The sequence below is a fragment of the Eurytemora carolleeae genome, unplaced genomic scaffold (assembly GCF_000591075.1).
Source record: "Eurytemora carolleeae unplaced genomic scaffold, Eaff_2.0 scaffold45, whole genome shotgun sequence".
Classification (NCBI taxonomy): Eukaryota; Metazoa; Arthropoda; class Copepoda; order Calanoida; family Temoridae; genus Eurytemora; species Eurytemora carolleeae.
Window position 1 is genome coordinate 214,375 of NW_019396182.1, and position 26,054 is coordinate 240,428.

The 26,054-nt window shown below is 32.8% G+C and overlaps 4 protein-coding genes across 6 annotated transcripts; all 4 read left to right on the forward strand.

Moving 5' to 3' along the window:
- Positions 1-35: 35 nt before the first annotated feature.
- On the forward strand, positions 36-11,398 carry LOC111697434 (programmed cell death 6-interacting protein-like). The gene is made up of 16 exons (XM_023467457.1): positions 36-147; positions 501-614; positions 1,626-1,723; positions 2,359-2,541; positions 2,826-2,966; positions 3,043-3,135; positions 3,514-3,563; positions 5,880-5,960; positions 6,268-6,358; positions 7,325-7,420; positions 7,579-7,650; positions 8,080-8,133; positions 8,832-8,921; positions 9,704-9,760; positions 10,056-10,314; positions 10,581-11,398. The coding sequence occupies exons 1-16, from the start codon at positions 51-53 to the stop codon at positions 10,781-10,783; spliced, it is 1,779 nt and encodes a 592-aa protein (XP_023323225.1). The 5' UTR covers positions 36-50; the 3' UTR covers positions 10,784-11,398.
- LOC111697436 (general transcription factor IIH subunit 5-like) lies at positions 11,310-13,668 on the forward strand. 2 transcript variants are annotated; one of them, XR_002764290.1, is made up of 5 exons: positions 11,310-11,424; positions 11,671-11,759; positions 12,316-12,369; positions 12,776-12,949; positions 13,586-13,668. XR_002764290.1 is itself a non-coding variant. In XM_023467459.1 (4 exons), the coding sequence occupies exons 1-4, from the start codon at positions 11,331-11,333 to the stop codon at positions 12,830-12,832; spliced, it is 294 nt and encodes a 97-aa protein (XP_023323227.1). In that variant the 5' UTR covers positions 11,310-11,330; the 3' UTR covers positions 12,833-12,950. The 2 variants fall into 2 exon arrangements, 1 of the variants encoding a protein (XP_023323227.1); XM_023467459.1 differs by lacking the exon at positions 13,586-13,668 and having other exon boundaries at positions 12,776-12,950.
- A 350-nt stretch (positions 13,669-14,018) lies between these two features.
- Positions 14,019-22,522, forward strand: LOC111697435 (uncharacterized). The gene is made up of 10 exons (XM_023467458.1): positions 14,019-14,381; positions 16,682-16,731; positions 17,368-17,421; positions 18,152-18,190; positions 18,745-18,833; positions 19,013-19,094; positions 19,774-20,102; positions 20,157-20,566; positions 20,774-20,891; positions 22,257-22,522. The coding sequence occupies exons 1-10, from the start codon at positions 14,333-14,335 to the stop codon at positions 22,351-22,353; spliced, it is 1,317 nt and encodes a 438-aa protein (XP_023323226.1). The 5' UTR covers positions 14,019-14,332; the 3' UTR covers positions 22,354-22,522.
- An 895-nt stretch (positions 22,523-23,417) lies between these two features.
- On the forward strand, positions 23,418-25,231 carry LOC111697438 (uncharacterized). Of its 2 annotated transcripts, none has more exons than XM_023467461.1 (3): positions 23,418-24,213; positions 24,295-24,368; positions 24,575-25,231. In XM_023467461.1, the coding sequence occupies exons 1-3, from the start codon at positions 24,003-24,005 to the stop codon at positions 24,581-24,583; spliced, it is 294 nt and encodes a 97-aa protein (XP_023323229.1). In that variant the 5' UTR covers positions 23,418-24,002; the 3' UTR covers positions 24,584-25,231. The 2 variants fall into 2 exon arrangements, with proteins under 2 accessions (XP_023323229.1, XP_023323228.1); XM_023467460.1 differs by having other exon boundaries at positions 23,427-24,213; positions 24,295-24,390.
- Positions 25,232-26,054: the final 823 nt, after the last annotated feature.

Consider the following 26,054-nt stretch of genomic DNA (forward strand, 5'->3'; position numbering starts at 1 on the left):
TGTTAGACTTTATGGTTAATGTGAATCTGAAGGAAAAGTCTGAATAAAAAATGTATTTTAAGGCTATTGGAGAAGAAATATCCCGTTTACAGTATGCTATAGAACTCTTCACTGCTGCTGCTACTAGATGTGGAAAACCTAATCTAGGTATTTTTAGCGATGCCATTGAAAGAGTTTCATGCTCTAAACCCTTTTCTTAGGTATTATGGGGAAGTTATCTTTTTATATCGTGAAGAAAGTTTCATTTTGTCTAGTTTATGTCAAGACAACTCAAAATAGGAACTTACTTATTTTCAGATAAAAATATTAATTCTTTGAGAAAGGGAGGGGAGAACAAGGAGGGGAGGGAACGGAGCGGGACGGAAGCGGACAGGACGGGACGGGAGGGGGGTAAATGTTTTAAACTTGGGAGGATCGTGGCACATTATTTTTTAAATAACTTAATGAACTCCATCAATGAGAGTAATAATAACAATAATAATAATACTGTTGTTATTAAGGTGGTTGTGCAGACTGGAATAGACGAGCAGAGCGAGCTCTAACTGAAGCTAAGAAGGATAATGATTTTATCTATCATGAGAGAATTCCAGATGTGAAACAGCTCACGGCTATTGGTAAGATGAAGAGGACACAGTTTTTGAGGGACTTATAGTGTAATTTCATGTGACCTTCCATACCTAGATGGCAATGTCCGATGCACAACGGTAACATTAAAAGGTGTTTTTTTTTATCAAGTTTGGATTAGATTTCAATGGTCATAATTTTGAAACTAATACTTTTCAATTTGAGTTTCTCTACCCAAATGATTTCATTTCTACTGCAGGAAAATATATAGGAATTTTTGGAATTAAACACGTTTAAACAAAGAATATTTACAATATTTACCATAGTATTGATCAGATAAAGGTTTTAAGAGCACCCTTGTAAATCAGGCATTGCCATCTACTGCATAAGAGTGACTTGAAATTATTGCTCACACTGTGCACAGCCTCTATAATATATTAATACAAAATCGTTTCCTGAAATGGTGATACAATACAGTATACGGTACTTTAATACAATACAGAGGTTGACATTTATTTCAATATAGTATACGGTACTTTAATACAATACAGAGGTTGACATATATTTCAATACAGTATACGGTACTTTAATGCTACATAATATAGAGTGGACACTGGTACTGAAATTGTACTATAATGATGTAAGTTGTAATCTTTGTTGCTTTGTTTGTTTGTCCGATCATCACTTTGGAACCGATTTGCCGATTTGCCTCAAATATTGATTTGGGAAGTTGGGAGAGCCACGGTAATGTCCTTAGCCTTGTTTTGAGATTCTAAGTTGAGTAAATCGGCTTTTAAAGTGAAAAATGGCTGAAATCGTAACTTATGACCAAGTGCGAGTAAACGGCGGGAGTAACTATAAGTAACCTGGGCAACGCTAGGTTCCCAAGCTTGTTGGTAATGGTATAATGCTGACCACTGCATCTAGGTCAGGCACTGCACCTGTATTGATATATATGCAGACCACTGTATCTAGGTCGAGCACCTGTATTGATATATATACTGACCACTGTATCTAGGTCGAGCACCTGTATTTATATGTATGCTGACCACTGTATCTAGGTCGAGCACCTGTTGTTAAACCTACTCCTGTTCCTGAACGGTTTTCCCCGGCAGATCCAGACCTTTTCGCTAAACTAATGCCGGTCCATATCCATCAGGTATAAATGTTTAAAAAATGTTTTTAAAAGTCTTCAAAAAAATCTTTTTATGTCATTCGACTAATATACGACTGTTGAAAGTTATTTTTGTGACTCTTTGCTATGTCTGATTCAGAACATTGTTCTTAAAACCTGATGGAATATGAATGAGACATCCTTGTTTTAGCTGAAAATTATTTATTTCAATCGTGATTGCTCAATATAATATTAAGCTTTAATTTTATGTGACAGAGAAATGAAAGGAAATTGTCAGAATTGAACACTGTTTCTGAAATACTAAACTAGTTCTTTCATTGTTGTTCTGACGAAGATCTATATTACACTGTTAAATCAGACATGCCATTCTACAATGTTGTTAATCAGACATACCATTCTTCAATGTTGTTAATCAGGCATGCCATTATACAATGTTGTTAATCAGACATGCCATTCTACAATGTTGTTAATCAACCATGCCATTCTACAATGTTGTTAATCAGACATGCCATTCTACAATGTTGTTAATCAAACATACCATTCTACAAAGTTGTTAATCAAACATTCTATTTTACAATGTTGTTAATCAGACATACCATTCTACAAACATGGAGTCATTGGAAGTTACCTGGACAGTCACTAAATGATTAAAATTTTAGGCAATGGCTGCGTTTGATGTACGTCGTCAGGAGTTGGTTGGAAAGGAGGTTAACCGGTTGAAGGAAGGAACTAACCTCCTCAACGAGCTTCTGTCCTCGATGAACCTCCCCGCCGCTCTGGAGGATACAACCGGCGGGGGAGTACCCGCCAGTATTCAGGAGAAATCTGCGGCAGTTATTCAGGTATTTACAATTTTCTTGAAAAATGTATTTTTTGATCATAGTAAATTAGAAATACAAAAAAGGTTTTTGTTTTCCTAATTTACGGAAGAGAAATAATTTCTAGGACAAAAAAATGATATTTGGGCATAAAGTGACAAAAAGATGAGAAAAACTTCGAAGGGGGGGGAGTGTTTCGCTCCGGGGAGAGGGGGCCATGATTTTTCAAAAAAATATATATGATCCTGAGATGCGGTTAATTCAAAATATTATATTTGAGAACAATTTTCTTGATAATAATTTATTAGGCTGGTGGTGTAGAGCTGCTGGAGAAACTGATGAAGGAGCTGCCGGAGATGCTCCAGAGGAACACGGACCTGCTCCAGGAGTCCCAGAGACTGCTCCGGGAGGAGAAGGAGAGCGATGATAAACTCCGGGAACAATATAAGGTTATAATAAATAGTAATAAATAGATTTTTTGAAAATATTTTTTGAACATTTAAAAAAGTAATTTTTTGTTTACAGGATAAATGGAACAGAACCCCGTCTGAGAAACTGACCGTAACTTTTACAACAAACGCAAACAAATACTCATCTATAATAACAACAGCACAGCAGGTCGAGCTGGGCCCGAATTTAATTAATTTAATGAATTTAAACTTCTTCGCTGAATTACCAATTGCAGTTTCAAATTTTAACCACCGGTTCAAAGTTGAAGATTATGGAAAAAAATTTGAATCGGGGATTCAAATTTGAAGTTCAGCGACCCAGAAAATTCAGTAAATTCGGAAATTTGAATTTTTAAATCAAACATTTGTTTTTCTGAAGCTTTTGGAAGAAAATATGAACTTTTTAGTGTACTCTAAAAGTTGTTGAAGCAATATTTAGTTTACAGTCGCTTCACAATTTGACCGTCTAATCATGCAGTAAAATTTATATTTAAAAAATGGTGTTAAATTACACTTTGATTAACTTTGATTAACTTTGATTCTATAGGCGGATGCAGTGGTTAAAGAGAAATTCAATGCCCACTTGTCGGGAATAAGGCAAGTTTAGATATTTTGTAAATATTACATAAATCAAATCAAATTAAATCATATATTTTTCTGCAGTAAACATTATAACAAAATTAACAATATTTAAAATAAAAAAATATAATTAAAATCACTGCAGTGTCAGATATCTTCAAGCTGGTTTCACAGAGCCCCCCTGTTGTCCTATTATTATCAAATTATATTGTTAATATTAAAACAAATTAAAGACGCACAAAAATACACATAATTACATTATATATTAATGGCGCGGTTAATTAATTTAGAAAATTAAAGATTTTACAATTTCATGAATTAAAAAGAAATTATAAATTTAAAAAAGAATGTAGAAGTTGGTTGGTCTTGGCATCAATCATATTTCAATAGATACGATTTTAAAACTATTGATATTATTATTTAATATGGAACCAAGATCAATTAACGTAATAACGTAAAGTCAAGTTTTAAAAGCGTAATATCAAGATAATTAAGCATTAAATCAAGAGTTTAAAACGTTTTCTTGAGATTAGTAAACGTTAAATCAATATTTGAAAATGTGTCATCGAGATTTGTAAACGTTAAATCAAAATTAGTAAGCATAATATCTAGATTATTAAACGTTAAATTAAGGTTAGTAAAGATTAGATCAGGATGGGTAAACGTTGAATCAAAAAAGTTAGTAAAATTAAGATTAGGAAATGGTTGAATCAATAAGTGAAAACGTTTTACTAAGATCAGTAAGATTATTAAACGTTATATCAAGATTAGTAAACGTTAAATCAAAATTAGTAAGCATAATGCCAAGATTATTAAACGTTAAATTAAGGTTAGTAAAAGATAGATCAAGATAAGTAAATGTTGAATCAAAAAAGTTAGTAAAATCAAGATTAGGAAACGGTTGAATCAATAACTGAAAACGTTTTATTAAGATCAGTAAGATTATTAAACGTTATATCAAGATTAGTAAATGTTAAATCAAAATTTGTAAGCGTTAGATAATTATTTGAAAGTGTAATATCAAGAAAACTAAAGGCTAAATCAAGCTTTGTAAGCGTTAAATCAAGTTAAGTAAGCGTTAAATCAAGTTTAGTAAACGTTACATTAAGATTATTAAACGTAATATCAAGATAATTACACGTTAAATCAAGGTTAGTAAATTTGTAAACGTTAATCATGAATTTAAAACGTTTATCAAAATAAGTAAACGTAAAAACAAGATTCGTAAATGTTGAATCAAGAATTGAAAACATTAAATCAAGAGTTTAAATCGTTTTATCAAGACCAGTAAATGTTAAACCAAGATTCGTAAACATTTATTCATGAATTGAAAACGTTTTATCAAGATTAGTAAACGTCGAATCAAGACTTGAAAACTTTGAATCTAGAATTGAAAACATCGAATCTAGAATTTAAAAGGTTAATCAAGAATTGAAAAAGTTAAATCAAGAGTTTAAAACGTTTTATCAAGATCAGTAAATGTTAAGCAAAGATTCTTACACGCAAACGTTAAATCATGAACCGGAAACGTTTTATCAAGATTAGTAAACATTAAACCAAGATTTGTAAACGTCGAATCAGTGCTTAGGATCCGCAAGATTTTGGCTTTCTGGATCCGGATCCGGATTCAAGGGGTATAATATCAACCAAAAACTGCAAAAAAAAAAACCTTTTGTACTCCTAAAACCCAAATCTGAACTTTTGAAAAAATAAGAGATTATAAAAATTTCCTCATTTCTGAATAGTGCATAAAGTTTTAGGATAAAAATAAGCGAAAAAAAAATAAAACAAAAATTTTTAAAATTATTTTTTGTAAATAAAAATTCAGTAAATCTTAAAGAAATGATCGGGATCCGGATCCATTTTTTTCTAGTGCGGATCCAGTATCCGGATCCGGATCCTCATCAAAATCAAATCAAATAGATTCCAAGCACTGCGTTGAATCAACAATTGTAAACGTTTATCAAGATTATTAAACGTTAAATCAAGATTAGCAAACATTACTTCAAGATAAGTAAACGTTAAATTAAGATCAGTAAACGTTAAATCAGCATCGGAAAACGTTTTTTCAAGGTCAGTAAACGTCTAAACAACCTTCCTTATATCAGAGGTGAATGGTGATAAGCGTTAGTAAACGTTATATCAGTTAACGTAAAGTGATTTTTTTGAAGGTTTTTGTACTTTTAGTATTTTCAGGCAATTCATCTTAAGACACATTTTCTTGTTGTGTTTAAATTTTTGTTCAATAGAGTTGAAAAGAGGGAACAACAAAAACGTTTAACTTTAGAAAATGAAGGTCATTTGAAATAACATGTAAATATTCCTCATGTTTAGAAGTTTGGCAGGAGGGGAAGCAGCGATGAACTCTTCTATTCCTCAGGGAGCAGCTGGTGCAGGAGGGTCAGCAGCCGGCAGGTCAATCTATTAGATATCATTATTATAATTATTACCATCATTACTATTTCTTTTATTCGTATTATTATGCTCATGGCCGTATCATTTTTGAAATTATTATTGTACTATTTTTGTTGTTATTTCTTATTTCGCCGTTATTTTGTTATAGTTAAAGTGCTATCCTTGTCATTGTTGTTATTCTCGTAGCCGTTGTTGTGTTTGCCAGTATTGAATAAATGATGCTCTATTGTTGCTACTTTTGTCATTGATATTGCTGCTGCTGCAATCATTATTATTTTTTTAATTCTTTTAATTTTCATCTCTTCAGATTGAAAAGTTTGATGGAGTCTGTTGAAACCTTGAAAGCTGAACGAGCTGTAATTGATTCAGAACTGAGGAACACTACAGTAGATATGAAGGTTATTAATATTAAACGAACTGTAACCAACCACTGAAAAGGGACTGTGAGCGTAATTTCAATTGACCCTACCTGTAAAGATTTACAAGTGTACCCTTGAAATCCTTATCAGATCAATAATGTGGAAGATACAGTTGTTTTTTTGACTGGAAAAGTGAAACCTATATTATTTCTCCATTGCTTCTTATACACAAGGAAAGTCACTTTCTAAGAGAACCTGCAAATTAAATAAAGAGATCAAAGAAACTAAAACATGGATATTTAATTCAGACTCATCCGACAAAGGTTTTAAGGGTACCGTTGTACATCGGGCATCGCCATCTTTGCACTTGGGGTCTCTTGCAATTAAGCTTACAGTCCATTTAAAAAAATGGCATGCCTGATTCACAACGGTACCATTATCAGAGTATTGATGTGGAAAATATCGTCGTTTTTCAAGCTATTGTTGTTTCTGAAGCAGAAATGCCCAAGTCATCTTATATAAAAACCAACTTAAAAGTTTCGCTAGATCTAAATATCTTCTGTGGACACTTAATATCTGCGTTTTCCGCTCTCTTGAGAGTTAACTGAGTAATGAGAATTTCCAGGCTTTGGATTGGCTGTTCGGGACTCTTCATACACCACTTAGGTTAAATTCGAGAAACTTCCGGAAACAAAAAGAGAAGATCAACAATTGATCTGGATATCCACTGTTCTAAAGTTTTCAACACTGATAGGATTTTTTATTATTTGCTAATATTTGACATTATTTGATCTGATCTAATTTAATTGGGTGTGACTGGAAATTTTTTTTATTTTATTGTTTAATTGCTTGATTGATTGACTAATAGAAAGTGTATTCGTGCCTGTCTCTGCTGGGGAGAACTTGAATTAACCGGATATATCCACTTAATTAATTAGTTAACTGATTAACTGATTAATTGATTGTTTTATTGTTTTATTGGTTGATTGAATGATTGTTGTTTAGACTGTATTCCTGTCTGCGTCTGCTAGTGGAAACTTGAATGAACCGGTTTTATCCACTCAACATCTAGACCGGGCGTTTAGCTCTCTTCAAGCCCAGGTGGGTGTCGTCTTTCAAATTCTTAAATATATTTAACAACAGGGGTGTATATATGTTATAATACCAATTTTATTTTTTCCAACCCCAGGGGGCGTTTCTAAGTTTAATTTACTTATCAATAATTGAGTATTCTGATGTTAACAGATTGTTTTGTCTAGGTATCGGAAAGTATCAGTTCACAAGAACGTCTGATTGCAGAAATACAGGATCTTTATCAACCTTTCATTCAGGTACTTATCTTTTTTTATTTATTTAATCATTTATTTCACTCATATTTATTTATTCATTCATTCGCTCATTTCTAAGGATTTTTTTCTTCAAGTTAGAAGTATGTTTTTGAGATTGAATATTTTTTTAAAGACTTTTTCCTGTCAAAATTATTTGAAAATTTCAAGTTTCTTTTCTAAAAAGCAATTTTAGCTTTAAATGTTGTTTGCAACCCGCCATTTTTTATCTAAAATTAATAATTTTCCTAACTTTTCAGATTTTTTTTTATAGATTTTCAAAAAGAAAAATTCGACTTTTTTGACAACATTTTTCAATTTTAATTGGCCATAAACTTTCTTAGTTTCATACAAGGTACCAAAAAAATATTTACCTCATTTTATGTAATGTACCTGTGTACTGTGTAGTGTTGTACTGTACTGTTTTTTTTTCAGGAGAGGGGAGGGTCGGGAAGTGAAAGAGAAAATGCTCTTAAATCCTTAGCACAGGTGAAAAATAATACATCGGAAGCATTTATCAAATGTCGTCTTGACAATAAGTTTTATACTATATATTACGTAAATTTCAGTATTTGCGAAAATAAATAAATAGCCATGAATATGCGGGAACAGTTTTAAAGAGTTCCATATAATCATTAAATTAAAAAACTAAATATTTGCAACATTCCATTATCAGAAAGTGAAGAATACGACATTTTATGAATTCTTTCGATGTATTCGTTATTAAGGGTTTCACCAGTAGATATTTAAACTAAATGATATTTTTGTTTGTTTAATGTTTATTATTAGCCTTTAATTACAAATCTTACTTTCTCTGAGATGTGCATTTTTTTTAATTTATCAAATTATTATTTTTTATTATTTTATAATTATAACAATCTTTTACCTGGTATTGGAATTAGCATAGGTGTAAAGAGAAATCCCAGCGTAGGAAGGGGAGATAATTTAAAAAAAATATTTTCAGCTAAGTTTTTTCTCGTTTGTTTTGAAATCTTCTGCAAACGAAATATTCTTATAAATCTGATACATTGAGCCTAGATACTTCGGGAAATTTAAATGTTTACCAAATTTTCCATCAAAACAAATCCCGGTAAACTCTGAATGTTTTGTAGGCAAAATTGGTTTTGGGAACCCTTGGTAAAGTAGATTCCCCTAACTTCCTAGTATTTATAAATAATTAATCTTAGGCTCATGATGCGTATATGGAGTTGAAGGGAAATTTGGAGGAGGGGACAAAGTTCTACAACGATCTTACCCAGCTTTTGGTTACTTTCCAGGTATGATACAGGGTGTCCCAGCTTTTAGTTACTTTCCAGGTAGGAAACAGGGTGTCCCAGCTTTTAGTTACTTTCCAGGTAGGATACAGGTTGTCCCAGCTTTTAGTTACTTTCCAGGTAGGATAGGATACAGGTTGTCCCAGCTTTTAGTTACTTTCCAGGTAGGATATACAGGGTGTCTAAAGTTTTAGTTACTTTCCAGGTAGGATACAGGGTGTCTCAACTTTTAGTTACTTTCCAGGTAGGAAACAGGGTGTCCCAACTTTAAGTTTCTTTCCAGGTAAGAAACAGGGTTCCAGGTAGGATACAGGGTGTCCCAACTTTAAGTTACTTTCCAGGTAAGAAACAGAGTGTCCCAGCTTTTGGTTACTTTCCAGGTAGGATTCAGGGTGTCCCAGCTTATAGTTACTTTCCAGGTAGGATACAAGGTGTCCCAGCTTCTAGTTACTTTCCAGGTAGGATACAGGGTGTCCCAGCATATATTTACTTTCTAGGTAGGATTCAGGGTGTCCCAGCTTATAGTTACTTTCTAGGTAGGATACAGGGTGTCCCAGCTTATAGTTACTTTCCAGGTAGGATACAGGGTGTCCCAGCTTATAGTTACTTTCCAGGTAGGATACAGGGTGTACCAGCTTATAGTTACTTTCCAGGTAATCAAACCCAATGCTGGGTTTGAGTCCAACCCTGGATATAAACTAAAAACTGGATCCGAATTTTCTAAATCTGTTCTTCAATGAAAATATTTTTCTAAATCTGTTCTTCAATGAAAATATGTTTTTCAGAACAAGGTTTCGGACTTTACATTTGCTAGGAAGACGGAGAAAGAAGAGCTTCTGAAGGTATCGATATTTTTATAAATCATAAGTTAATCTAAACCTTTATATAGCCAAAATAACCCGGGGCAGTGGACTGGGGGGGGGGGCAGGGACCCCCTCTGCATTTGCTTCTCTTGAACTATGTCAAATTTTGATCCTAACAGAAATATATGGAAAAACGATCCAAAAACTATCTTTTTCTTTTTAGGATAAAATTATTGCAAAGTTCAATTTTAACAATATAGTTTTAAAATATTAGAAGTTTAATTAAACTTTTTTTTAAAAAACTAACCAAATGGATTAATAACACTACGTGTAGGACATGACGAATAGTTTTGCTGGTATGAGTATGGATGCTCCTCCCGCAGCTCCCAGCCATCATAACGTCTCCGCTCCTGACCCTAGCCGGCCTCCGAGGAAAAATGAGCCTCCAGCACGCCCCCCTCCTCCAACCAATGTGCCCACTTCTGCCCCTCAAGGGGCACCTAACCCCTATGCAGGGGCCCCTGGCCCACTACCCTATCCAACACAGCCGGGCGCAATGCCGATGCCTTATGCACCATATACGCCGATGCCAGGAAATATATCAATCAATCAATCAAGATTTTTGCTAATACTTTAAATTTTTGTCCATTGAATTATGGTTATTTTAGGGGGCGGATGCCAAGTTTTGTTATAGTAATTTAAAAATCTTTAGTAAAATCATTTTCAGCATTAACCACTTTTTTCAAAGCATAATGGAGGACCCATGGGCCGCGTCTATTTTGATCTAAAAAATTAGATAATTTTTAAATTGGATACAAAATATTTCTTAAGAAAGATTTTGATGATATTTGTTCTTAAGGTGGATACAATCCGTACAGTTATCCTATGCAACCCAATATCCAGCCCTACCCACAACAGCCGGGATATTACCCACAAGGATATCCACACCAAGGATATGCTCCCAACCCCCAGTATCCCTACCCGCCTCAAGGATATCCACAGCCTGGATATCCACAGCAGCCAGGATATCCACAGCAGCCTGGATATCCCCCACAGCAGTAACTTTCTAGTTGCCGAAACTTGAAAAATATTCTATTATTGATTTCTGTTGATTTCCGGGAAATGCTTTTCACAAAATAATCTTAATTCTTTTGCTATTTTACCCCAAATGTTTATGATCAAATCTAAATTAAATTCTGAAAATATTTTTTAAAAATTTTGTCCTCAAAAGTCTCGGAACATATTTTTCCCCGTAATGCAGTTATTTTTAATGAATTTGTTAAAATGTATATTATTTATATATATATATATATATCCTTGATTTATAATTAATTTGGCATTTATTTATCTTGTAAAATTATTTTAATTCAATGATTCTTTAAATTTTACTGAAAGAGACGGTAAACTATAATTTAATTGAACTTTTCTAACTATCCTATTTTATCAGAAATAGGGTAAAAGGGTAATATTCCTCAACGATGACAGAATACTTTTTAGGGCCATTTGAAATAAAGTGACCAGTCCCTTTCACATTCTTAGCTAAAACCCATTTCAAAATAAATTTCCCATTTTGTGATTTCTTGTGATTTATTTGGAAAAAGTCCTCGTAATGATAATCTTTATTTGTGGTTTAATTCTATTAAAATCATATATACATATAAATATATTATTTTCAGATGATAAAATGGTGAATGTTACGAAAGGTATGAAAATATTAATATTAAGAAAGTTGAAAAAAGGATTTATAATTGAAAATATCTCTTTATTTTTACTGGGTTTATTTTTTTACCTAAATATCCCTAGACGGAGATTAATCGTCTGGTGTACCGTCCCGTTTTGTCTTAAACGGACTGTATGTGTATTGTGTAGTGTACTGAACAGCTTGATCTTGCTGCTTAAAATTCGGCTCGGTACTTCAAACGGAACGAAGTTTACAGTGTCTTGTTTAGGAGTTCTTGTAGAATGCGATCCAGCGATGAAACAGTTTCTTCTTCATCTTGACGAAACTTTGAAACTAGGTTCAAGATTCATTATCCAGGTATAAAACCAACCCTACTCTAATATCCAGGTAAATATCCAACGTTACTCTTATATCCAGGTATGACCCAACCCTACTCAAATATCCAGGTATACCAGGGATAAAACCATCCCTACTCTAATATCCATCCAACCCTGCTCTAGTATCCAGGTATAGCATCAACCCTGCTCTAATATCCGGGTATAGAACCAATCCTACTCTATTTTCTAGATACAATCCGTTTAAGTCATAATCTGATTAATCCTTGAAAATTCCGTCCTTGAAAGATATTTTTTCACTTTATCGGATCACTAGCTTGGGAATGGGAACCCTGCTTTCTCTATAATAATCAACCTACTAAATTAAGAACGTTTAAACCACGCTATGAACATTTCTGTATTTTTACCGATTTCCCAATCTAAATTTGTAGCAAATCGGTCAAGGTCACGAGCTATTAACATAAAATCAAAACACAATCATAGATTACTACAAGATAGATACTTACATTGATTACAGTCTTTTCTGAAGAGTTTTTTATCATTAATATAATGCAAAATCTTCAAATTAATTCTTTCAGGATTTAGATGAAACTCATGTGTTTGTATCAAGTGACGTTGTTGAGCAACTGAAGGTTAGTTTATGTTCGCCAGTGCTTAGAATTCATTTCATTTTCACCCAGATCCGGATCCTGGATGCACCCTGAGCAAAATAATTGATCCGGATTCTGGATCCACCCTGAGCAAAATAATAGATCCGGATTTAGGTCATGCACATTTCTTGCATTAAGCAAATTTATTATTTTTATTACAAATTTGACTTCTTGGCTTATTTAAAACATTATAAAAAAAACTGGACTTCACAGAAAATTCGTTGTTTCGTACTTCAGTTGAAAACAAATATAAATATCTTTCAGTTTAAACAAAATTATATATTTGTCAATTTTAATCTTCAATTTTGTAATCGGTAGAAATATTTATATTTGTAAATGTGGCAAGATTTGTTATTTTTATCAGCTTAACGAAAGGGAATGTTTTTAGGCGCATATTGATGATTTTATGGATCTTGATGTCGAGGCTGCACCTGAGGGAAGTTAAAAATATATTTGCTCAACAAGAAATCGATTGATTGATTGATTAATCAAGAAATTAATTTGAATGATCATGTTGCGTCGTAATCCGACTAGGATTGAGCTGAAGGCGGAGGATATGCAGGTTTATTATCAATATATTTCTGGGGTGCACTGCATAGTGTTTATTTAAGAACTATTTAAGAAAGATTTTTGAAGATGCGGAGGGGGGGGGGGGGTAACGTAAATTTGCAAATTTAAAGGCAATTTTTTTTTTCTCAGATGAGATTCTTGACATATGAAGTCTTTATAGGAACTGATTACTTGCCACAAACTCTACTTTTCTTATCTTATCGAATACCTTAGATATTTAAAACTTTGAATTCAGCAAAATAAAATAGTGAAAAAGGGATTCAAGATTTTAAGTTTTAGACGAATAATCAGTTCTTTTCATGAAAATGTAAACCTATTTATCTATTATACTTTTAAGGGGAATGATAATGTCCTTTAATCATTCATTATCTATTAAAAAAAAACTTTAGAAATCGTAAAAGAACGAAAAAAGACTAAATACCAAAAAATATAAGAGTTGAACAAATAAAAAATTGGATGCCATTAAAAAAATAGCAAAGAACCCATCTTTCATATTATTCATACGTAATTGCAATAAATCTGTCTCTATTTAAATAAGAAATAACAAGAATTTTCTAATACAGATTATTATGTTAACTACTGTAACTCCTACTAAGTAATCAAAAATACTATTTATTACAATATTTAGGAGTATAAGAATCAGAAGGAAGAGCAGGAAAATAAACAGCAGAAAAATAATATTCTTGGTTCAAGTCCAAATCCTAGGCAGGCGGCATTCATCAGCCATATTTTATATTTAAAATTCAGATTTTGATTGTAAAAACATTTTGATCAACTCAACTCTTGTAGAGTGTTACCGGCAGGATCAGTAGGATTATTCTAACATTTCAATTCAAACTGGGTTAGTCAATTGAAAACTTAAATGATTGTCGTTGTAATTTCAAAAAACCTCATTACGCATTTTGGATAAGAGTAAGGTTTTTTCTATTGTTAGAATAGCTCAAAATCACTTAATGATATGATATGATATGATTTGATTTGATTTGATTTGATTTGATTTGATTTGATTAGTTGAAAAGGGTTGTAGTTAATATTTTTGAGATGAATGATTGTATTTCCAGTGAAATTGCCGGCAATATACCGAAACCTTCCATTGAGACGATCCATGATCGTATTGGTTACGATCCTAGGCCTAAGCTCAACTAGTGAATCCATGATTATTGATCGTATCGCCTCAGCAATCTGTGATAAAGATAAAAAATAACAAATACGTTACAGTGATTCATAAAAATGACGATGTTTTTATGACAAAAAGTGATAGAATAATAAACCACGGTTACGTAATGATCATGAATTAGTTATAGAAACTAGTGAATACATGTTAATGAAGTAAGACGACATCTTTAGTGAAGTAAGACGACATCTTGAATCAAGTATGGCGGATTTCAATGTCTGGTCTTATCTCGCAAAACTCCGGGTCCAAGGTAAAGTGTAGTAAGGTTAAAGGAACAATATACGTCTTCAACAGTATACAATCCTAACAGGCCAAATACCCTGAGGCTCACATCTCATTTCTATTAGTGGTGCTGATGGGTCGGGTTACTCGTTTTTCTAAGGCCACTTAGATGAGAATTTGGGCTTTAAGTTATTAATAGATAAATATACTTGATTTCAAGTGACACTAAATTGTAGAATTCACAAAGGTTTATGCTTTAAACCTTAGTCTGATTACATATGAATGATAAATCCATGTTTTTTTGCTAAAAAAAAATATTTTTAATTGTGGTTTCTCTGTAAAGTAAGATGCGGGGTGTCATTTGTAGTTATGTAAAATCAACCTTGAAAATACGTTAATAGCTTTGACCATAGCTCGGAATTAATGAACTGCCAGCAGTAGTTGAACTAGGAACTACTTTCCCCTACTTCACTCTTATCAACACGAGGTTTAGTTAGTTCAGATGCTTCTTCCTGTTTTTGTGCTCGTTTAACCTATTGGAGTCCAGGCATAAGAGTGAGCATAAACTCTTTCTTCGGCTCACCTCAATTAGCACTGATTGTTTATCTTATTTATATTTCAGGTATAGGCAGTTTAGATAGGGGTCAACCGTGAACTGAAAACACAATAAATCAGTTCATGGTTATATTAATTGCATACAACAATAAAAATGCTAGCCTTAAATAATAACTTTTGTCCATTTTAAAAAATAGTTCCCATACAATGTTGATATGTCCGGAGGTTTGTAGTCTTTAGTCCGTTTAGAATGCATGGCAGTCTCGGGTACGAGAACTAATATTGAGCTTTTTAGATTTGAGTTGAGGTTTTCATGTGTCTTTTCAAATATCCTTTTTCAATAATAACTTTCTCACATTGAAATAAGGATCGTGATCTAGACTAGTGCCTTTATTTGATATATGGGAGGAGTGTTAGATCAGAGATACAGTATCAGGATGTTGCAAATCTTGTTCAGGGTTCTTCCGTTGGAGGTATCGGAGGGGAGCAGGACAACCAAGTCAGGGTCGTCGGAGATCTAGTATACGTAGAGACGGAGGCGTCTCTAGGATACTATCAGAGGTAGAATAGAACTCAAACCAAGCGTCCAGAGATACAGGAACACTCAGACTCCGTTGAGATCGGAGTCTTGTATACGTATAGAACTCAAATTAGGCGTCCAGAGATACAGGAACATTCGGACTTCGTTGAGATCGGAGTCTTGTAAACATAGAGAACTCAAATTAGGCGTCCAGAGATACAGGAACATTCGGACTTCGTTGAGATCAGAGTCTTGTATACGGTAGGTTTGATTATGACCAACCGAATGCTCAGGATGTCAAGATTGTTAGGTGAGAGGAGGCGAGAACATCTTCATCCTAGAGACCAAGGATGCAGAAAGGTTTAGCTCCGCGAGGCAGCGGAGAGGTGAAGACTTCAGAGATCAACAGGAACTCGGAGCCACCCGACGAGCATAAGAGTTGTTGAAGTGGTTCCGAGAATTTAGGATATTTTTCAAGTTCAACTTTGGATATTCATAATTCACCTGGTTCAGTGCGTTGAGACGAGCACAGATTTATTTTTTGTTAAGATATCACAATTATCTACAAATCTACATATATTATATAAACCATCCGTTAGAAAAAGGTTGAGCAACATTGTGAAAATAGCTTTCATGTGAATATTTATATCACGGATGATTTATAACCTGGAGAAAGAGAAACAAAAGCAGGTTAGAAGGAGGCATCTAACCCATCGTGGTCTGAAAGACAAGACCAATTATTTAAAAGGAAGTGGCTAGACTTTTTGGCATTTAAACAAAGTTTAAGTATCGGCTAGACTTTTTGGCATTTAAACATAGTTTAAGTATCGGCTAGACTTTTAAGAATTTATGAAACTTATTTAAAGTCTTTAAAATTATTTTCCATCATTTTAATGATAAAATCATACTCAAATTCAAGATATAAAATATGCCTTTAAAATGTTTTTGCATTCAACTCTCAGATTATATAGAACATTTTGGACATTAAGAGAAATGGTAGTTTTGATGTATTTGTAGAGATTTGTAGGATTAGTAGGAGTGAAGCTAGGATTTCTCTGTTGAACGAGCTGGAGAACATCTCAAGTATGAACACCTTGAACACACTGTAGTTTATAAAAGATCCACAGATCTTACATTTATTGATTCCAACCTCAAGTCAAGAAATAGGTATTTTACAAGCTATTTTTTAGATATATCAAGGGAAAATAATTTTAATAATTCATTTTAAAATTTTGAAGTGTTTAATTTTTTAGTTCGAGGCCCTAACGATCCTTTCTTTGAGGACGGAGATCATCTCTGCAAGGCATGATTTCTTCAGTATTTTTTCCTTTTTGGAATTTTAAATTTTAAACTGGAAAATAAAAACATTTTGTTGTTTTCAGTCGGAAAAAAGTTTTAAAAATATTTGCTGAAAACTTCTTTTTTTGTTTCTTTGTATCAAGAAAATTCTGTTCAGAATTATAATCTTAGAATTAAAATCTACGTTCTTTGCAAATTTTGATTGTTGTATTTTTCTCAACCTCTAATATTGTCAAATTTCTGATTTTTTGGTTATATACGTCTGTTAGAAAAACATTAATAAGATGCCCAACATGTCTTATTTAGGTTAATTTGACGACACGCAAAAAAAACGAATGTTTCAAGTCTCCGCGGTTGACATCTAGTTTGGACATCTATTTAAAAGTTCCGACCTATTAGACTTGTCAATTGCAAGCTTACTGCTTTGTTTGAATGAAATGTTTCCTAAGTAACAAATAAAAATTAATAACGTGTGGGAATTGAAGGTTTTTCCAAATTTAAAAACTAGTTTCACAATTGCTCCTTCTTTGTTTCTTATTGTACAAATTTTGTATTTCCTCATAGAGGTTTTTTAAAAACATTAAAAAATTTACTAACTGGGAGAGGTTTTAGTAAAATGTGAAGTAAAATGATAAACTAGGTGAATTCTCCAGTATCTGTGACGGTAGAGGATGTTGAAGAGTTCCTGCACAAGGTAAAAGGAATTGAGTCTTTGCCTCAAACTATAATTTTCTAGTCCCTTAAGTTTTTAAACCGTATGGTTTTACTTTTAATATTTATTTGATCTAACGCGCCCATCTTCTTTTTCAACTTTTAATTGTGGCTTTATCTGTAAGCATCTTCTCTTAGTTCAGTATATTTTTTTTTATTTGTGGATTTCAAAATGTTTTTAGTGCAGTTTCAAAATTTTACTAAATTAAATAATTTAAGATAAAAATATTTTAAGATTACATATTTAAAGTCTGATTGGCCATAAACCTTCCCTGGGCCACGTTAAGGACCCAAACAAAATTTGGGCCTGATCGGTCCAGCCGTTTTGACGTTTATTGGACACAAACAAACAGACACCCAGACAGAAAAGCTAAATTTATGTATAGATGTAAAGTCTAAGGTCGTCTACGACATTTAAAAGAAAAAGGGAGAGGAAACGTTTTCAATTTTCATAAGTGTTAGTTCTAAACTTTTTGTTTAATTATACTAATCACAATTTTACCCTGACAAAAAAAAGGGGAAAACAAAGCTAAAACCATCCAAAAACGATCTCGAAACGAACGTGATATAACAATCGTTTTACATTTTTTTCTGTAGGATAATAATATTACTACGCTAAGGTTAATAAAAACAAACTTTTACAGAATACTGTTTTGAAATCTTGGAAGTTTTAATAAAAGTTTAAAAAAAACGATCAAAACGATTAATTCTAGGAATACCAGGAGTTCTCTTGCCAGGTTCCTGGATGTCAGGTTAGTCCGCCATTTTGAAATTTTAACAAGAAAGCTTAGTTTCTAAATAATTTTTTTTTCTGGAAACAGGGGTTTTGAAAGTATTAAACCAATATTTAGGATGACTCACGTTAACCCTTTTATCTACTTTGTCATTCATTATATTTTTTTTAACCTTGTCTTCTCTGAAAAACAATAAAATCTTTTTATAACTAGCCAATTATTCCGTTCACCCTTGCAATTGCTTTGTAAGTATGATAATTTAGAAAACATTTAATGAAGCACAGATCCTTTTCATTGCTTTTATTTGGTTTTACCAAAATAATAAACTGAAAAATCTATGAAATTGAATTTTCATGTTTTGGGTTTCTTTTTGGTCAATACTTGAGATTTATGATGCGAAAGCAGATCAAATATTTTTTACGTAGTTTTTTTTGTTGATATTTCCACCTTGGATTCGGAAATGTAAATCCGCTTATATGTCCGGATCTGGATCTTAAAATAAATTTTTTTGTGGATTTGGACCGTTCGTCGTTGATGTACTTTATAATCTTCAAGTCTTTCTCTGTTTTCAGGAGCGGTTTAAGCAGCTTTATCAGTGTGAACAGCATTACAATGCTGCTCATAAACACAGCTGCTCCGTCTGTAAAAAATCCTTACCAAGGTAGATATTAAATTTTAATTGTAAATTGGGAATTTAAATTTTAATTCTTGTCACTATGTTGATTTTCTCATTTTCCCCATTTATGCCCCTGCATAAATATGTAGAATGTGGATAAATGAAATAAACTGAGTGAAACATCAAAAGAAACGGGATATCTAATCCAATTAACAATGTTTTAGTAATCATTTGCTTGAGCTTCATCTGCAGGAAAACCATGATTCCTTTTTCTCTGTACTTGCAGAGAAAAAACCATCTTTTCAGGTAAACGTCTTCTTTACAAAATATTTTTTTCCAAAATCTTGTTTTTTTTCGTAACATGAAGTTGTCCAAATTTTTAGCTCAAACTGTCACAATCAAAGTTTTATTCAGTGAGAACTAGAAAACTGTGTAATAGGAAGACATTAAACCAATAATGAAGTGTTTTTAGTGTTTTTAAATAACACATAGTATTACTATAGTAACTTATTAACTCTTTTATTAAGTAAAATGGGTTAATTTGTTCACACTGCACAGTTGAAGTGTCTTATGTTCGATGGTGAATTTCTCGACTTACGCAAATCCGCTATACTCCACTTCTGACCTACGCCAAATCCGCTATACTACACATCCGACCTATACTAGTACGTGGTTTTTAGCTGCTAGATGGACTTGTTGCCGCAGATTCCGGCCCTTCATCCTGTCCTAGCCGCGGCGCTCGGCCCAGAAATTGTCTTAAAAATAAACAGCTGAAATTTCAGAAGGGGGATATTGCGTATAGACGATGTAGCGTCAGTCTAAAAGTCGTTTTTATTCCCAAGTTTTCTGGTTCTCACTGTATGATTGATTATAGGTATTTGGGTAAAAAATTCTTAAAATAGAACCAGATGTTTTCAAATCAAATTATATTTCAAATCAGGATTTCTTCATGAGCCTTTTAAAATAATTTTGAAAATTATTTAAGTGTTTTCTACCAACATGTGATGTGAAATTCTGGGGTCCGGAGGAGAGGAGAGATCATGCTATATCTTCACACTACTTCCCACCAGACTTCCGGTTTGATCAGATCAAGAAGAAGCCAAGGAAAAAGAATTCCAAAACCAAGGAAACGGTTAGAAATGGAACCGGAGACAGCATGGAAGTGGAGGAGAAAAATGGAGCAGAAGAGAAGAAAATTGGAAATAAAATGGAGAATGACATTCAAAACAAAATTGAGAACAAAATGGAGATTGACGGAGAAGAAGTCATCCTTCGCCGCAGTTCTGCCGCTAAACGACCTATTTCTCTAGCAAGGTATTCTTATTTGTTTCTATTATTTATAAACATTTTCAAACTGATTAATTTAAGGATGGGAGAGAGGGTTTCTGTAGTCGAATCTCCAATATCTCCTAATCCCCTACCCGCTCCATTTCCTTCCACATCAGACTCTTCTCCTCATCTTCCTTTTCCTACCCTTCCTGCCACCCCTCCACAAACCCAGGAGTTCTCCGGCCTTTCCCTAGCAAAGCTTGGCTTTCATGGTAATTTAGAAGCACGTCGAGAATCTTTAAACACCAACCGGGAATCCGTCTATCTAGGATCTCGAGAATCAGTCTCCCAGTCCCCGAGAGAATCCGCGAAATCTCCGCAAGATTCCATAGGATCCAGTCGAACCAGGTCGCGTGCCTCACGTGAACATGAAAATCATCTAGGAAACGGAAACGGAAATAGTTCTCCTCGTAATAATAAATCTAGGCCTGCATCTGTTCAGGATTCAGGTAAAATCCTAAAAACATGAATAAATATTTTAATTAATTGTACCTTTCTGTATAACAATTGGTGTATGTTTAAAAAAATTACCCGATTTTTCTAGAAAATATATTTATACATTCTGAATGCCTTCTAGCAAAAATAAAAATATTCACATGGGAAAATACAGTATTTAAAAAAAATTTTAAATAAAAATGGCACGATTATTGTTTCAGAGAATTCTCCGTGCTCAAGTCCGCGGAAAAGTAAGATCCCTGTTCGCTCTAACTCCTGCCGAGCTCCGAAAACCTTCTCATTCGGTGCAGGGGTGCCAAGAGGGTTTCTACGGCCGAAGTAAATATTTTATTATTTTTAATGAATTCATTTATACTTGAAAACAGTTTTGAACTTTTGACTTACGAGTTGTTGAGAAAAGGAAAAGAAATTGAGCCTTTGCCTCAAAATCATGTATAGTGTAAATCTTTGATATTATAAATTTAGATTATACCATCTAACAGAAATCATATAGTTTGAAATCATCAAAATCATCTATAGTGTAAATCTTTGATATTATAAATTTAGATTTTACCATCTAACAGAAATCATATAGTTTGAAATATCTAAGGTCCGCCACATTGGGTTATGGATAAACGAAATAAAAAATTAAAGTTTGTGGCAAAGACATAATTTATTTTTTTACATAAATCAGAAATTCTAATAAAAAACTCCGTGATTGAAAATGCTTTAATAAATTCTTAAATAACAATTTCTAACTATGTATGTATGAGTATAGGCCACTGTGACAGCCGATTTTTTTTTTCATAAGAATTACAAAGATCATCTTTTTTTAGGCTGAAATTTTCCTGGTTAAGGCATGAAGTCTGATCTGTGATCACTGTAAACAAACTGTTTTGTATTTACAATAAACCAGTTCCTAAAGGGACTGTACGCGTAATTTCAAGTGATGCTCCATTCGAATATGGCAATATTCAATATACACTGATATCGCAACTGTACCCAAGTATGCAGTGTTTCGGATCCGGATCCGGATCCGGTCGGATCCGTATCATTTGGTCGGATCCGGATCCGGATCCGTATCAGGAAACGTTGATATGGATCCGGGTAGCGCCAAAAATTAACCAAAACCATGGAATAAATAAATCAAAATGGTTCGTAAATGTATTATTTACATGACGAAAATTTTTCAAAATTATCTTTAATAATTTAATGTTTACATTTATATAATATATATAATGACGACATTTTTAACTTTAGGATTACTATAGTTTATAAATTATAACCTTGCATAACATTTAATAGGGAAAATCCGATTCACAGAATCAAAAGTTACCTCGAATCCGGATCCGGATCCGTATCAGGATCCGGATCCGGATCCATCATCACGAATGCGGATCCGCGGATCCGGATCCGGATCCGAATCAAAATGATATGGATCCGAAACACTGCAAGTATGAATTAGATATCTATATGTTTATGATATTTAAACCCATTTTTTAAATTGTTGTTTCTCCACAAAGTGGCGAGCAAATTTTGAATACAGGACACAAAGGAATTATTGCAAAATTACACTATTTTAAACCTGTTTTTCAAGGGTACCGTTGTGAATTGGACATTGCCATCCTTGCAAGGAGGGTCACTTGAAATTACACTTATAATCCCATTAATTATATTGTTACATTGTTTTTTTTTTCAATTTAGGGAGAAGCATTGGTTCCAGAGCACCCAGAGTATCAATACCGTCTCAGATATTCAAACCTCGGACTTCTCTGCGTTAAAAGGCGCTCTACCATCCTAGCCGTTCTTCCTGGGGGCTCTACCATCCTAGCCGTTCTTCCTGAGGGCTGATCAATCCTCACAACCCACATTCCACATTCCCTCAGACAGCAGCAATTCAGAGTTGTTCATTTCTTACCAATATGATTTTATACAATATACATACACAATAAACATACATGTATATTGTATAATGTATATTCAGTACTGTTTACTGTAAACTTGGAAAGTTCTAATTGCTAAGAAGTATTTCAACCATTCACGGATAGTTGAACTACTTTACTTGTGCCGCAGAGATTGATTTAAACCACCTCTCTATTGCATCTTGAATCAGCTTTCGCTAGTTCAACATCTCTTTCTGCTTCACAAATTCCCGCCTTCAAACTTGAAATATTATTAAACACGAATTTAATCATATTTAAATCACAGCTAATTAATTTCTACAGTTAGAAGAAAAGAAATGTCTGAAAACATTGAACTTCGGAATGTCTAAAGATCTAAAAGTTAGCATTAATGCTAATTTAACCGTAAGCCAAGTAATTTTATTTATAATTTTATATTCTGCATTAAGTCTGTCCAGCTTTTTAAACTTTGCTTAAGATTTTGTTTTAAAAAGCTGAGGCTCATGAATAACATACAGTGATAACCAGAGAACAATGTAATAGGAAGACGACATTGAAGCAATACTGAAAAGTGTATTATTAAATCACCAACTTAGTGAAATACTTAATACGTCTGTTTACACTACACAATTGCTGTGTCTGGTGCTTATTAGACTCGTAAAGTTTTAACTTGATTCTAAAAGTCGTCTTCCTCTTTTAGAGTTTTCTGGTTATCACTGTATTAAATCAATTCTTTAATGAATTCTCTAATCCTTGTGCATAATTAAAATAATTATTAATATCGCTCACATAATAGTTTTCTTGCCTTTGTTATTAAATGTAATTTGTTGCTTAATATTTTTCTAAGCTTTGTATTAATCAAAATGTAATAAATAATATGTTGAAGTCCAATATTTTACAGTTCTAAGTTTTGGATTCTTTTTTATGTGGTTAGGTTAGGTTAGGTTAGAACAAATTTTAAACTTTTTTCTTTCAAAAATCAATTTTTTTTAAATTAAAGTTAAAACTACGGGCAACGCCGAGCACTTCAGCCAAGGGTTTCCATGAGATGACAATATTTTTTGCGAAATATTTGCGCAATTTTTTTGCGAAATTTTGATCATGATGCGCAATGAGTTCTGCGCAGTTTTTTGCGTAATTTGCGCAAAACCGGAATTATTTCGCAAAATGAAATTCTTCGCGCAAAACATGAAAATTTTAAGCAAATTGACCGAAATTGTTAATTTTTAACACAGAATGAAACAAATAAAGCTAGGTTTATTTCAAAAATTACGTACAAACAAAATTATGATTATGCTACTCTGAATTAGTTACTTATTTATTAACAAAATCTTCAAATTGATGAACAAAAATTAATAATAAAATTAAAATTGATTTAAAAATTTTGACTACGTCTAGTCCTTGTGATAGATGTAATTACGCTGCGACTTCAACAAGTTTACTGAAAACTCGTATTAAGTGTAAACACAAAGAAGTGAAATATCCTTGAGATAAATGTAAATTTCAAGAAGAAGGAATAAAGGTGGAAGAGTGTGAGTTGAAGAAGAAGATGGTTTGTATCAAGGATAAAGTAATTACTCCTACTGTAGAGGATACATGTACTGTTTATGTACAAGAAGAAGAAATAAAGGTGGAAGAATGTGAGTTGAAGAAGAAGATGGTTTATATCAAGGATAAAGTAATTACTCATACTGTAGAAGATACATGTACTGTATATGTACAGGGGGAAGATGTCAAGATGGAAAACATTGGGATTCAAAGTAATAATTTGATATAATTACTTATATTTTCTTATATTTTCAATGCTGCATAATGCTAAGTAACTAAAATATATGTTTTAGGTGAAATAGTTCTCAATGAAGAGGATCCTCTGCTGGTTGGATCTAAGATAACCATGAAGAGAAAACATGAACGAGTAAGATATTCATGTGATAAATGTGAGTATTCTGCTACGAAACAAAGTCATCTCACAAAACATATTAATCATTATTTTTCATTTTCCTACATTAAATTTCATACGCCACTTCTTCGCCCATTCCAAAAAGTTATCAATAGCATTTTTGTAGGCGATAAATAATAATTATTGTCATAGATTTTCTATATAAAAAATATATTGTTTAGATGAAGTAGTGAACCTGGAAGAGGATCCTCCGCTGTCTGAGTCAAGGAGAAATGCGAGTATTTTGCAACAAAAGCAACTTTCTTTACAGAACACATTAAGAATAATCACACAGGAGTGAAATATCCCTGTGATAAATGTGAGTTTTCTGCAACCACGGAATATTCCCTTAAGAAACACAGCGAAAGCAAACATGAAACAGTGAGATATTTCTGTAACTAATGTAAGTTTTGAACAACTGTAGCACATACTCTTAAAAAACACATCGACAGCAAACAATGCTACAAGCATCTAGTGAAAAAGGAATCAAACTATTTACTAGTCTTGTTAACGAATCAATCCAAGAAGGACGAGTTCCAGAAGATCTACTAGTTGGAAAAATGACACTAATTGTTAAAACGTAACCATCACTAGAATGATGTGATAAATGTGAGTTTGCTGCGGCCACTAAAAGTTCTCTTAAGAAACATATTGAAAAAAGCATGAAAAGGAAAATATCCTTGTGACATGTAAAGTATTCGGCTCCAAAAGCAATCCAATCTAAGAGTTAATGTTCAGAGTAAACGCGAATCATTTTTACATCCGTGAACTGATTAATTTTTGATGTTATAACATATATTTTTGACAATGTATGATAATTTTGATTTTTGTTGTTAAATTCTTTTTTTATTGNNNNTTGAGTACCGCTAAAATTCAAGCCAAAACTCCAATAAATCTATTTTTAACATTTCTAAATTCTATCATCCAATTACACTTGTTCTCTACCAAAAACTTAATTTTTTAAACACTTCCATGTCACCCTCAGGCTTGGCTTCAGGTTCAAGCATACGATTCACTTTCCACAGTACTGGCCAAGATATTCAAATATCAAGATGTTTATAAGCAACCCATTCTTCATGATTTCGTAAAAGTACAAAAGTCTGGGGATATTAAGAAATAAAAAGACATCCTTGTAATAAATGTGAATATGCTGCAAATACAGCATTATGGCTTAGGAAACATTTGGAGTAAAAACTAAATATATAGCGGCAGCCATATGCTCTTCAAAGATGTGTTGGAGAGATTTTATTATTGTTTGATAATTTAATTATATATCTTATTTTCTTCTTGCAGAGAGAATGGCTGCAAACTTGTGAGAGGAAATAAAGATGGAGAATTTTAAGATTAAAAAAGAGATTCATCAAGAAATCCTTCCATCCTCAACTGTAGAGGATACATGTACAGTTATTATAAAGGAGGAAGATGTAAAGAACGAGTTTCTAGGTAAATTTTGTTGTAAGACTAATACACGTAGAATATAAATAACTATAATCAAAATTATTATTAAATCATACTTTTAGTTTTTCTTTTTAACTTGATATCTTTAGATGTTATAATGAACAATAAAGAAGATCCTCTCAAATTTGGGTTTACAGGAGATGATTATTCTTCATCATCTGAACCTAAATACAGTTGTAATGAATGTGAATATTCTACTTCTAA